The following is a 12,716-nucleotide window of genomic DNA, read 5'->3' as shown; positions in this document are numbered from 1 at the left end:
GTGTGACCTATTGTAGGTACCTGCTTTAGCGGGGCAGTTGGACTCAATGGTCTCTTCAGGTCCTTTACAACACCTGTGATTCTGCATGATTCTGTATAATTTAACATTTGCAGACATCTTTTGGTCAGTGTCATCTAATTTTACACATAGAAAAAACATCAGCTAGCAAATTGGTAAGTGTAAAATATTTACATTTTGATATTATTAACTTCATAATTAGAGAAGTGGTAGTGGAAGCTATGGAACTTGAAATGTGACCTTGAATGTATTTAACCTTTAATCTTAAGGTGCTCTGCTTTAAGAATTGAACTGGTAAAACTCTTATGTCTTCAAGACTCTCTGCTCTTAGCTAATTCTGTAATGAGTATTTTGGGTACTGATAAAAACTTTTCTCCTCCCTAAGGTGGCAGTGGCGACAAAGAATCCGACTGTATCTTGAAGGAACTGGTATTAACCCTGCCCCTGTAGATTTACATGAACAGCAGCTAAGCCAAGAGCAACACAGCAGAGCTCATATAAATGAAAGATTCCAGGATCAAAGTAGGTTAAAGTCTGTGACAAGAATGTAATCACTTTGCTGTGATAACTTGAATAGGAGGCAGAGATTTGTAAGAGCTGAAGTATTTAATGTCTGGTTACTGTGTTTGAGAAGCAGGAAGAGACAATACTTGTTAGCTCAAGGTTCAGACTCAGATTTTTTTTAGGTGGGAGTATGATCATTTTCTATATGTTTGTTCTGGACTTGGATATTTAGAATTAGCTTTCAGCATTAAGAGTTTGTAGAAATTTCTTGAAATAGTATCACCTGCTGGCAAAATACCTCAGGTTGTTACTAAGTGACATCTCTTAGGATTACTTGGGGTTACCATAAGAACAGTTCACCATGTATTTAACTGGTCCACACTGAAAGTGCCTGTGCATGCTCTTCATTTTTACTGAATTTGAGGTAGATTACCTCACAATTGAAAAAGAAGCTTTCACTCTGTCTGCAAGCAAATGAAAAAAGACAAGTGACAATCTTCCTGGGTAATTCCTAGGTCATCAAATACCTTCAACTTTTTATTTATGCAGGACTGAGAATGCAAGAGCCTCCTTTGTCTAGTCCTGTATTTCCTCACTGTTCATTATGAAATATTAGTTAATCCCTTTGAATTACCTGTGATATAACTTCTAATTCTATGAACTTAATCTAAAACATTTATTAAGTCACTGTCAGTGAGTTAAGCTAGAAGAAGAGATAATCAGTCTGGTTGCCCATTGGTTCTCAGGCAAAGCGATGTCTGAAAATGAGTGGCGTTGCTTTACTGACCTTAGTTCAACTACTTGTAGTTTCCACTAAAGGACTATAACTAGATACAGACTAAACTGTTGAAAAGAGTGAGTCCTTGAAAAGAAAACTGGACACTGAGAACCAACATCTAAATGCAAACATGGGCAGTAAAGTGTGTCTTCCAGTGAGTCATGGGTTGTTTTTGAAAATCTAGGCTTTGGAGCCATGATTTAACTTTGTTTTTTTCAATATCTGCAGGATCTGATGTTTCTGGTCCACATCTTTTACCAGTGAGAGCACTCAATGAAGTCTTCATTGGTGAATCTCTTTCATCCAGGTATGCTTAATTGTTTTTTTTTGTTGCAGCAGGGCACAATTGACTTCATTTCTTTTCATGATGCTGCAGTGGGCAATCAGTGGTGATGTCTTTGCTGTCAAATTTCTGCTCTAGCCCATAAATCTATAATCCAGTACACTGGATTGCTGCTGGTTATGAAGTGTGTATTCAGAGATTAAGTGCAAAGTGCAGTGCTGTAAGCGTCTGTTTTTCCATTTTCCAATCTGGACATTCTCTCCTCTGTTTTTCCTGTCTTATTTTCTAGCTAGCTCTTACCTAATCAAGAACTTTCAGTTACTGTCTTTACCATGGACTGAAGACTTCAAAATCTGTCTTGAAATTTTCTACTCTTCTGCACTTCTTAAATATATTTCCATTAGCCTAGCATGACCAAACTGAAATACTAATAACTTCTTTCCCTGCCTTTGCGTTTAGAAGTAAAGGTATAAGCCTGCATTTGGCTGAAGCCTTGTTATTGCAGGAAAATGTCCTTGTTCTAAAAAAATGGTTTGTACCATATAATGGTACTGCATTATGCAATGTACCTTCATGACTGTCCTTTCTGAAGATAAATGCATTTCTGCTTGCCAAATGATAACAAGAAGGATGTGGGGAATATGACTGGGGCTGTGAGGAAGGAGTTAAAACATGATCCTCAGTCAGCACTCGCCAAACTTTTATTTGTGTTTTATATCCTTTTACTCTGTATCTTTTTTTTTTTAAACTTTAGTGTGTAACATCTTCTTGTGTTTGTACAGTGCCTGGGACACTGTGATTGCTGCTGGAAACAGTGTAAATGTTCCATGAGTGCTTTATCTTCCATCTGGACTGCAGCCTCAGACTGGCAGAAGGAATTAGTCTCAAACAGATACATATATTGCTGTCTACTAATCAAATATAATTTTATCAAGATTCTAAAAGGTTTACTTAATGTACAATGATAGAGGAACACAAAGCTGCTTTCCAACACTTTACAATAGCCATCGACATCTGAATGTCATAAATATGTTGTGCTCTTTAGTTCAGTATATTTGAGAAGCAATGAAGAACACAATGCTCGTAGGAACAAATTCCTAGTAATAAATCTTGTGTTAACAGACTTGAAGACTTCAATAATGATGTCACACAGATGGATCTTATTTTTAAGGCTCAAATAAATTTTTAATTTTAAGACTGAAATGCTGTATAAAAAAAAAACCAACTAGGTGCATCTTCCAAATGTCAGTTAAGAAAACAAGAAAGTATTACAAGTTTTGTATTCTTAGTCTGTCCAGACCAAAATATCAATCACTAAAAGCTCAGTAAACTTCTTTTATTAGGAAGTTTAGTCATGCTTAACACAGTGAATGGGATGTGTTTCTAAGGGGTTATCTGTTTATCTGAGGACTGTATCATACTATTTCTATTAGGCATCAGGAACTCTAGTTCATAAATATGTCTGGAAGTTCTGAAGCTTATGGAGAGCTTATGGATCCTAAGATGAGGAATCCTCTGATAATACCATGCAGAATGATGATTCTGCCCCAAGACTTTGAACACTTGCGTTTTAGGAAGAATTTGCCTTGAAGAGAAGCTTAAAAACCTGCTGAGTGTTGTAAAACTAAAGCTGTTTGTGAAGAATCACAGTGGGTTTTTAATTACTGAAGTGATCAAGAATTCAGCTTGAATCCATGCTATTATTTACTTAGTGTTCCTGATATGCTATGACTGAGTCTCAAAATTATAAGCACAGTTTATGCAGTAGTTCAACAATTATACAAGGAAGGTAATGTATTTGTAGTTTCATTTCTAAGTCCAGCAAACCCTGCTTGTATGCAAAGTTACTGCCAAATGATCCACAGAGTTCTTCACACGGAATCAAATATGAAAAGTAGCTGCAAAACACCTGTCTAAAACTTCATGCTGCAAATTGCTGTTGTCCATTATAAAAACTGCTACAAAGCTGAATGAAAAGTGGCTACCAAATTGGAAGTACTCAACAAAGCCTGTGAAATTGTTATCCAGATTTGAAAATATTCCCTCGAAATTTTTATGTGCCTGATAAGGCTGTGTGTTCTGTCTTATTCAGGGAGAACTTTAAGTCCTGCAAACCCAGTTTTAAATTCTCGCTTCATAGGGCCTCCTATTATGAGATATCAGTTGATGATGGTCCTTGGGAAAAGCAGAAGAGTTCAGGGCTCAATGTGTGCACTGGAACAGGATCAAAAGCATGGTAAGTACATGCTGCTACTTTGATACAAAATATTGTTTCAGATAAACTAGATGGACTTATTTTGCTGAAGCATTTTGTCCATATTAAGAATGTTGAGCTATGAGTAATCAGTGCATATCAGTTATGTCCAAACAGTCTCACTGTTAGACATAGTTGGAAGCTGTCTTGGATGTCTGAGAGGAGAACTTCTTCCTTATAGCTATGGTGAGAAGAGTTGAAAGGATGAGGAGCTGAGGGATTGAGACAAAAGCTTACCTGTAACTTTGCATAGAAGAGTTTGTATGCCCCCTCTAGAGAGGAGAGATTGGAAGTGTTGAGGGAAAGATCCTGCTCTGGCTGGCAGGTTTCTCTGAACTGGTATTGTTGGTTAAAATTAAACTGCTCAGAAGCAGCAGCTCAGAGAACCCTTATGAAGATTGAAGCTGTAATAGGAATGGGAAAACTTGTACTGAAGTGTTCTCCAGCACATCTATTTCTTCATTCTCTTTCCGAGTCTCTTTCAAACTTAACTGAAAAGGCACCGTTTCTTTGCCAAATATTCCTCTTAGATGAAGCAGCGTATATCCAAGCAGAGCTGTACTAACCTAATCAAAGGGGTAGATTTCCTTAGCAGCAGTTCAAACAAGCTGCAGTGCTACATGCAAATCTCACCCATTTAGTTTTCTTCACAGTGAGAGATTTGGAGATTGGGCTATCCTTATCATTTAAGGTTGTACAACAAGCTGGATTTTTGTGGCAAACTAAGGTAGACTAAAACTGAAGCTTTTAATGAAATTGGAAAAATGAATATTCATGCTGTAACTGTGGTTACTGGGCTTTACTTTTCATTGTAATTTAGAAACTTGTATTCAGTCAGCATAACTATGTCCTGGAGGCTGCCAAGGATGAAACTGGCAGATTGCTAGGAGAACTTTCCAAGCATTCAGTACCTTGGGAACATACATTCATAGTTTAGAAGCTGTTCTTATGCATTTCATTTGCTTATATGTTTTCTATTGAGCAATCTCACAAGCAGAGATTCCAGGATTCCATCCGAATTCCAAGATTGCCATCTTCATTGCTGTAATTGGTGTCTAGTTTAGGGGCCTTGTTGAGATTTCAGAGCTCCTCAATCTGCTAGGCATTTAAATGTAAATGTCCAAGTACTTCTTTAGCTGCCAAGTTAACTCGTTAGGAGAGAGAACAACTGTGCATCTCAGTTTCTCCTGAGTTGAGGCTTGTAGGCAGGCAGTAAGTGTAAGAGGAATAGCCTTGAAAAATACCCTTGTCACTTCTGTAGTGTGTCATATGCACAGCAGATGTCTGTTGCAGTCTTAGGTGTTCTACAGCCATGACAGAACCACTGGACTGAGAATTGTAACCTCCTCTGAGAAACAGGCAACTGTGATGTTCATAGTACTGCTGCACAGAGGCTGCAGTCAGTTCTTAAATCCCTTCTGAATCTGGTCCCAGGAGAAAAACTGTTGTCTGCCTATGCTTAACAGCATTCTTTTTTTTTTTTCATTGTCTGAAACCTAGTTCTTTATGCAAGGTACTTGGGGTTTTTGTTTGTTTCCTCAAATTTTATTGCTTACCAAACAAGACTTGTACTTTCTGTTTAGGTCCTATAATATTAACAAGGTAGCAAATCAAGCTGTTGAAGAGATCCTTAATATCGGTGAGTGAACAGCCTGGTATTACTGGGCTAAGTTTACACAAGGATACTCCTCTCTAACAGGTGCTCTTCTTACTCTTGTTTCAACAGCTAAAAAGCATGGAAGTTTGAACATGCCACTGAACACAGAACTAGTACAAAAAGGTTAGTGAAAAAGGCAAGATTTCTTTAAGATATCATAATGCTGACCAGTTTATTTTCATATACTCAGCACCACTTCAGCTGTTTCAGTGCTCTTGCAGTATTACAGAATGACAGAACTGTAGTTGTTAGAAGGGAGCTCTGGAGATCATATAGTCCAACTCCCTTGTAATGCAGGTTCTGTAGAGCAGGTTGCATAGGAAGGCATCCAGGTGGGTTTTAAATATCTCCAGAGACAGGGACTCCACAACCTCTCTGGCTGCTTGATCCTGTGCTCTGTCACTGTCAAAGTAAAGAAGTTTTTCCTCTTTAATCTTTCTCAGAAATATTATTTACATGTATTTGGTGGGAAAACTTATGACTTGAAATGAAAGCAGTAATTTAGACTTTACTATGTGTAGATCTTCCTGAGAATTTCAGTTCTCCTAAGATTTGAAACAGAAAATACTGTAAATACAGCTGAAGAGAGTTAGTGAATGTAAGTCATGGAGTAGAACTGAAGTGAACCATCTTGTAAAATCACCTGAAAGGTGAAGACTGTCAAACACCTGGCAAGACTCAATATGTATTATCTCTAAGTAGGAAAGCTGCTCTTTCCTGGATGAACGTGTTTTCCTGAAAATATCTGCAAAAACTAATGGCTGAATTCTATTTACAGTAACAAATGATTACAATGACTCCCTGCTCTATAGTCCAGAAGAACCAAAGATGTTTTTCAGTATTCGAGAACCTATTGTAAACAGAGTTTTCTCAAGCAGTCGGCAGCGTGGCTTCTCTTCAAAGTAAGTGCTGGCTGTGGCAGCTGCTGAAGACTTTTATCATTCTATGTGTTTTCTGTGTATAGGTAACCCAGGAGTTTTTCTTGAGTGTTTCAGCTACCGTAAGAATAGGAAGAAAATGTTTCCAAGCTGGATTATGCTTCTGTAGGATCTGAGCCACACACAATCTTACTGAATAAAAGAATCGCATTGTGCCCAGTTTTGTGCGTATGCCATTGCCCTCACTATGGGACAGGCATTGACAAACTGAAGCGAATTCAGGAAGGGGTCTCTAAGAGTATTAAGTATTACGGGGCTGAAACACATGGTACATATGGGAAGGAGTCACAAGGTTTTTTGTTTAGCCAGGGGAAGACAAGACTAAGCAAGGGGGATACAGTTACCATTTTCAAGTTACAGAGCAGAAAGACTCTTCAGAGCACAAGAGTAGGAGGCAACAGTCATGACCTGTATGTTAGAAAATTCTGATAGTGAAATATTTTTCACTGAGAACAGTCCAACAGTAGAATAGCTGATGAGAGACTTCTGGTGGTATCCTTGGAACAGTTCAAACTTGAGTAGGCAAGACTGAAAGCAACATAATCAGTCTTTGAAGTAAGGCCTGCTTTGAGTTGAAGGCTGTGGACTAGATGCCCTTCCAAACTAAACTGTTTTGTAATTTGGTCATTTTAACTTAGAGCACCTTCTGTGGAACTCACTATAGTTAAGTAAATAAAAACATATGCAACTGTTAATTGTATGTTTAGAGTAACTATGCTGAGAACAATACAGTGTGTAAATATTAACCAAATGTTAATTCAACCTTTTATGTCCAAACAAAGGAGTTCGGCTTTGGAGACTTGAATTCCCCTTCTTTTGAGCCACAACTGTGTAGCAACATTTTATGACATATATTAAAAATAACATCTGTCTACTGGGACTAAGTATTAGTATATTAGAAGCCCACTGTGTGCAAATAATGTCTTAAATGTTTACTGCTTCTTAGTCATTTTGATCTGGGAGGTTTCCAGGTTGAAGTAAACCTTGAAAGACTGTAAGAGAGGAGTTTAAAACAGAAATAACTCAATTTTCATCTGTAAGTGCTACAAGGTTAATTCCTGTCCTATCAACATGGGATATGTTACAGAAACTATCCTGCAAAAAAAAGTCTGCATACTTATGAGGGATATCTGTCCATTCTTCCTCTTTGAAGTAGTTTTTCCTGCCTGTCATAGTTCGTATTTTGCTGTTGGTGCTAAAAATCTTGCCATTGCTGTTCTTTCTCTTTTTTGAGACACTTTAGCTGCCTAGAGTGAAATGGAGGAGAGGAATGTGCCACCAGGTTTCAGACTTGGCAGAGACTGGCTAAGCTTTGACATTTGGCCATGCTTCCAAGTTTTTCATCTTTGTGAAAGATGTGTTTTCATGAAGATTTAAGTCACTGGAGTAATTGCTCATTAAATCTTGGAGATAAGAACGTGTCTAGACCAAGGCCTAAGTCAGGAACAGTCAGGACGTCTATGTAAGACTGCAGTCTTGCAGCTCTTCTGAAATCACTCCTGGTTCCTATCTAGCAATATTGGAAAAAAAAATAATAATAGTTGAGAACAACATTAAACAGTATTCTTATTTGCTACATATTTGTAATAAGAAATGTTGACAGGTATTAATTTCACTTATAATGGTGAGTGAAGGATGTGGTTAGTAACTTTATCCTGTCTGGACCAGCTGTAGAAGAGCTGCCTTAAAATTTATAAGCGGGATTTTTCTGTTAACCTGAATACATACTAGTCAGACTCTTAATATTAAAAGGAAATTGCTGCCATACCTACTTAGGTTGTGTGGCGAGCATTCTGACCTTCAGCTTTGTGTTTGAAGTGACTTTCCCTTTTCTGTGAATGATTCATGTATCAAAACAGAATACAGTAGTGTCCAAATTGTTTGAATTTCAGACATTGCTAGTTGTAAATGCATGTTCCTCTTAACTTGAAGGCCAATGCATTAAAATCATGCTAGATTATGTAAAACTGTTTTCTGTGAGAGGTTAGGCAAATCTCTATTAAATGGGATCATCGGTAGCTTTGTTTATAAAAGCACCTAAACTCCAGTTTCATTATCGGGAATAGTGTTATAAGAGTCCTCAGACTCTTAAGAGTACCAGCCTGCATTTGAATAGGTCCTCTAGTCCTCTCTGTTATATCTGTGCAAAGTACTGATACATTGAGAGAGCCCTGTGCAAAATTCTAAATGCTATATTCTTAAGTGTGCTCCTGTGTGATTCAGCATTTACTGGCCCATGCAAAGAAACATTCAAGAAAGTCTCTCTGTTCAGGTAAGTGCTTCTGTGAACTACCTCACTTCTAAACTATTTTACGATTTTATTTTTTGGTTGGCAGAGTCTGTGTCCGTTCTCGTTGTTGGGATGCATGTATGGTTGTAGATGGAGGAACATCATTTGAGTTCAATGATGGAGCAATAGCTTCAATATTGATCAATACGGAGGATGCACTGTGCACTGTTCTGCTAGAAGAATGAAAGGACCCTCGTGTCTTCTGCTGAAGCCATTCTGGATCCAGAGAGAGAACTCCTGGAGAAGTACAGCACATCACAATGCTGCATTAAGTTGGAAGTTGGCTTTTTTTGGTTGTAAAAGAAACTGGAGGAAAACTGAGGTGCTTTTTCATTCCTTGGGTTGGGGATATCTTGGAAGCCTATTTATGCTCTTTTTGCATCTGGTGTATAAGACATGTATCTGAAGTCTTACCTCTAAGTTCAGTGAAAAATTGACATTTTTTTAACCTGTATGGCAAATGTGAAAGAACATCTTTTTAAACTATAGGTAGATGGGTTCAAATACTAAGTCAGTAGCATTAAATATTCAGATGTACAGTTTTTTAATAAGTGTGGGTCTGGTTAAAAAAATAAATATCTTCATACATCCACTTTTGTAGAAAATCTGACTGTCAAAAGCTAGAGATTTGATGCAAGGATATATAGATTTTGGTAAATCCTGAGGTTGACAATATAAATCTTTTGTATGCTTTTCAAAAATTTTACAACTTTGTAGTTTCATACAACTCATGACAAATTTTTTGGCTCTTCCAGTATTTTTTTTCTACTTTGTAGATTCACATCAAAAGTTAAAGCCTTGTTTAATTTCTAGCTCTTTCATATCTTCAGTGGGGTAGCTCTTACCTTTGCTCTTTGAGTAGAGAGACTTGAAACTTAAGGCTTTTATTGAGCCCTTTACTATGAATATGAAACTACAGAAAATGTGCTTAAGACATACTCCCTCACTGAATTGAGTATCTGGCTTGTGGGTGTCCAGTCACAGTGTGTGTAGTTAATTAATAAAGAGATGTGGACCTAAAGCTGAATTATTTGGAATTTTAGGTTCTGAGTTTCTTTACAACTGCAGAAGAAGAGCTCAGCTGAGTCCTACTACATAGGTTGCTCTGAAAGCAACGACTCCTGTTTATTTCTGTGGAAACAACTACAGTATAAAGAGCACAATAACACTTTTTGATAGAGCAAATTCTCAGCTACAAAACACTGTTTTTCAACAGTCACCACCATTAGCTGTGCATTTTGACCAGCAGTGAATGTGAGCCTGCTCATACAACTCTGCACCAGCAGAGATGACCTATTGTTGCTGCAGCCACTGCTAAAACACACCACTTACCACACTGTGCTCACATCCACTGTTTGTTCTCCTTAAACATTCAGCAAGTGTCAATGAATGTCAGTGGGTACCATTTTTTCTGCATGGAGGAATTCTAAGAGACACCTTTGCTTCATCTGCACTTCCATGTCAGATGCTGTTTTGTCAGACTGCCTTTCTGCTGCCATCTGTCACATGGCAACAACATGTAATGGGATATTAGTGGGAAGGTTCAGCCTCTACTGCAGTATCACCACCATCTGCCTCTGATGTAAGAGGATAAGGTAGTAAAAGAGGCATTACTTTTGGAGCAGCCCTTGTAGTTAGATGGCAAACAGTATTTACATGTTCCCCTGTTACTTTCCCCACAAAATTTATGCTGAATTCTACTGATACTGATTTGACCACAAAGATAATTTCATGTGCCTCTGATTATGTATGTGATGTAAAAACTGGTTGTAGAAGAGGAAGTGACTTTTTAGATACTGTTTTATAGAAACTGTGAACTTTGCCTTTGGAAATCTGTGCTGATTAATGCGTAGATGAGAGGGCAGAATTTGACAAAATGAAGATTTCTACAGCAGAAACTCTTCTGATACATGACTTGAAAAAAAAAATCTTTTTCCTGTCTACTAGGAAAAATCTATTTCCAAAAGTGAGTTTTTTCAAACTACTTTTGAATGAAGAGACTTCTGTAATAGATGTTCTCAGTTTTAATGGGGATGTTCTCCAGTGTGGCCAATCAATGTATTTATTGCCAATCACAAAATATAAACTTACTTTTATAGGTGTAGGAAGTGTATAAAGGATTTTTCCCTTACACTGTTAGTTTTTGTATTCAGTTTGAAACAAAATTTAGAAATGAGTTCCAGTTCTAAGAAAAACCTGGTAGCGATGGAACTTTTTAAAAATAAGCTATCACTGTGTTGTGCACATTTCACCTTTAAGTGTGCTGTAGACCAATTTGTTCACCTTATCTCCTTGAGTTATCTGGACTGCAGACCAGAAGAGAAAAAGCAAAACAGCCAAATATTCTTTCAAAACTTACCAATTCTGGGAACTATCAGAGTAAAACTCTTAATATCTAAAATAGTATGCAAAGTTGATCTATATGTAAAGATGCAAGACTTTACAACGCTGGCTGCACAGACTAAAGTTTTAGTTATTCCTAATCCCTCCATAGCCAGTTAAAGATGGCCCTATGTGCCTTTTGTCTAGTATGCTCATCAACTTGCTGTTGAGATTCAAAAACAATGCCAGTAACATTAATTGATGACTTTCTAGGACTTTACCTTCAACTTTGAGATTAAAGAGTTACTTAGGTATTCAGTGTCCTTGAATATCTGTATAGATAAAAATTTCTGGCAGAGATCCTCTGCTACTTAGTCAGATACATTTGTGCTGTAATGTTTTAAACACAGATTAGCCTGAGTTGGTTGTGTTCCTGGTAAAGATACCCTTATTCTGAATGTTGAGACCAAAACACAATTTTTTCAAGTCATGCGGACCCAAAGTATAATCTGATTTAGGGCTTACATTTCACAGTTAAGTTCCTGACTGTTACTTAGCAAAATGTAAACCTGACTTACTCATGAGTGGCCTCTACTGGTTTTGTCTGTATTTTAATTGCACTTCTGTTGAAGCATTTACTGGTGAATGCTCGATTTAAATAACAAAGATGGGTTAGAGATCTATAATAGATAATCAGTAAGCAGCTACCTTCTTTATTAAAGAATTGTAAAATCCTTTGTTATAAAGGAAAGCAGTACAGACAACTTACCTTGTAGACAGTGTTCTGTGACAGGGCTGAGTATTGTTGTAACACTGATTTAATTGGCCTGGACTGGCACTGAACTCTTCTACCTGCTGAATCAAATCAAATCCATGGTGTCATCTTTAAGTGCCAGTCCAGCCTCATGTTCTGCTAAACTAAACATGTCATTCTCTGCTTTTTTTTTTTTTTTTTTTTTGAGTTTATACGTTATGTATTAAAATTAAAAGTTTAATAAATGCTTGAAGCTGTCCCAGGCCTGATTTCAACTTTTTTTTTTAAAGTTTGATGTGCTCACTTTCCTGTCATTTACTAAGCATGACGTGATGATACCCTGTAATCTAAACCACAGTTGTTCAGACATTGATTGGACAAGTTTCTGCTTTTTTAGTCATGCCAAAATGTTGGTGGCAAATCATTAGTCATACTGTACAATATAGCAATTCCTTAGCTCTTTATTAAATGCAAAACAAGTTTTATGGGGTTACATTATACAGAGAGAAGAATTACAAATAGATACACCTTTCCTCTTGAAGTAAACGTTTTAAGTAATTTAAGGCATGAATCTAAAACTGCAAAAAAGCACTTTTCCATACTACTTTGCTGTGTACTTACTACTAAACTTTTTATCTTTGGACTGACTTTGGAAGACACTATACCTAAGCAACAGCCCATTTACCACCTGCTGCTTTACCACAACAATGGTATATCCCCTACTGTTGCTCACTGCTTGCAAGTTTTGTGCTAGAAGACTCTTCAGATAATGCTTACCCTTATCCCTGGAACATGCCAAGCCCACAGCAGGACTAGGAATGGGAATAGACTGGGCCAGGTCTCTTCCCCCAGAGGTGGGAGCCTGATTACTTGTCCCTAGTCTTAGTTTGGTGGTTTTTTGTTGTTTTTTTTTTTTTT

General features: G+C 37.4%; 2 protein-coding genes across 4 annotated transcripts in view; one reads left to right on the top strand and one right to left on the bottom strand.

The window, feature by feature from the left end:
* The window catches only part of NADK2 (NAD kinase 2, mitochondrial), a 31,394-nt gene extending 21,645 nt beyond the window's left edge, over positions 1-9,749 (top strand). The window contains exons 6-12 of one of the 3 annotated variants that reach the window (XM_021380611.1): positions 404-540; positions 1,529-1,607; positions 3,724-3,819; positions 5,421-5,476; positions 5,564-5,617; positions 6,273-6,396; positions 8,769-9,749. In XM_021380611.1, the coding sequence (XP_021236286.1) occupies positions 404-540; positions 1,529-1,607; positions 3,724-3,819; positions 5,421-5,476; positions 5,564-5,617; positions 6,273-6,396; positions 8,769-8,907 (685 nt within the window). In that variant the 3' untranslated portion in view covers positions 8,908-9,749. Of the gene's footprint in view, positions 1-403; positions 541-1,528; positions 1,612-3,652; positions 3,820-5,420; positions 5,477-5,563; positions 5,618-6,272; positions 6,397-8,768 lie in introns of all 3 variants that reach the window. The other 2 variants (XM_021380610.1, XM_021380613.1) reach the window with 2 other exon arrangements.
* Positions 11,723-12,716, bottom strand: part of SKP2 (S-phase kinase associated protein 2) — a 12,610-nt gene continuing 11,616 nt past the window's right edge. Inside the window, exon 11 of the mRNA XM_021380086.1 lies at positions 11,723-11,899. Within this exon, the coding sequence (XP_021235761.1) occupies positions 11,810-11,899 (90 nt within the window). The 3' untranslated portion in view covers positions 11,723-11,809. The remainder of the gene's footprint in view (positions 11,900-12,716) is intronic.

The sequence above is a fragment of the Numida meleagris genome, chromosome Z, assembly GCF_002078875.1.
Source record: "Numida meleagris isolate 19003 breed g44 Domestic line chromosome Z, NumMel1.0, whole genome shotgun sequence".
Taxonomy (NCBI): Eukaryota; Metazoa; Chordata; class Aves; order Galliformes; family Numididae; genus Numida; species Numida meleagris.
The sequence above is the reverse complement of the archived record's forward strand: the minus strand, read 5'-3'. Positions and strand labels throughout refer to the sequence as shown.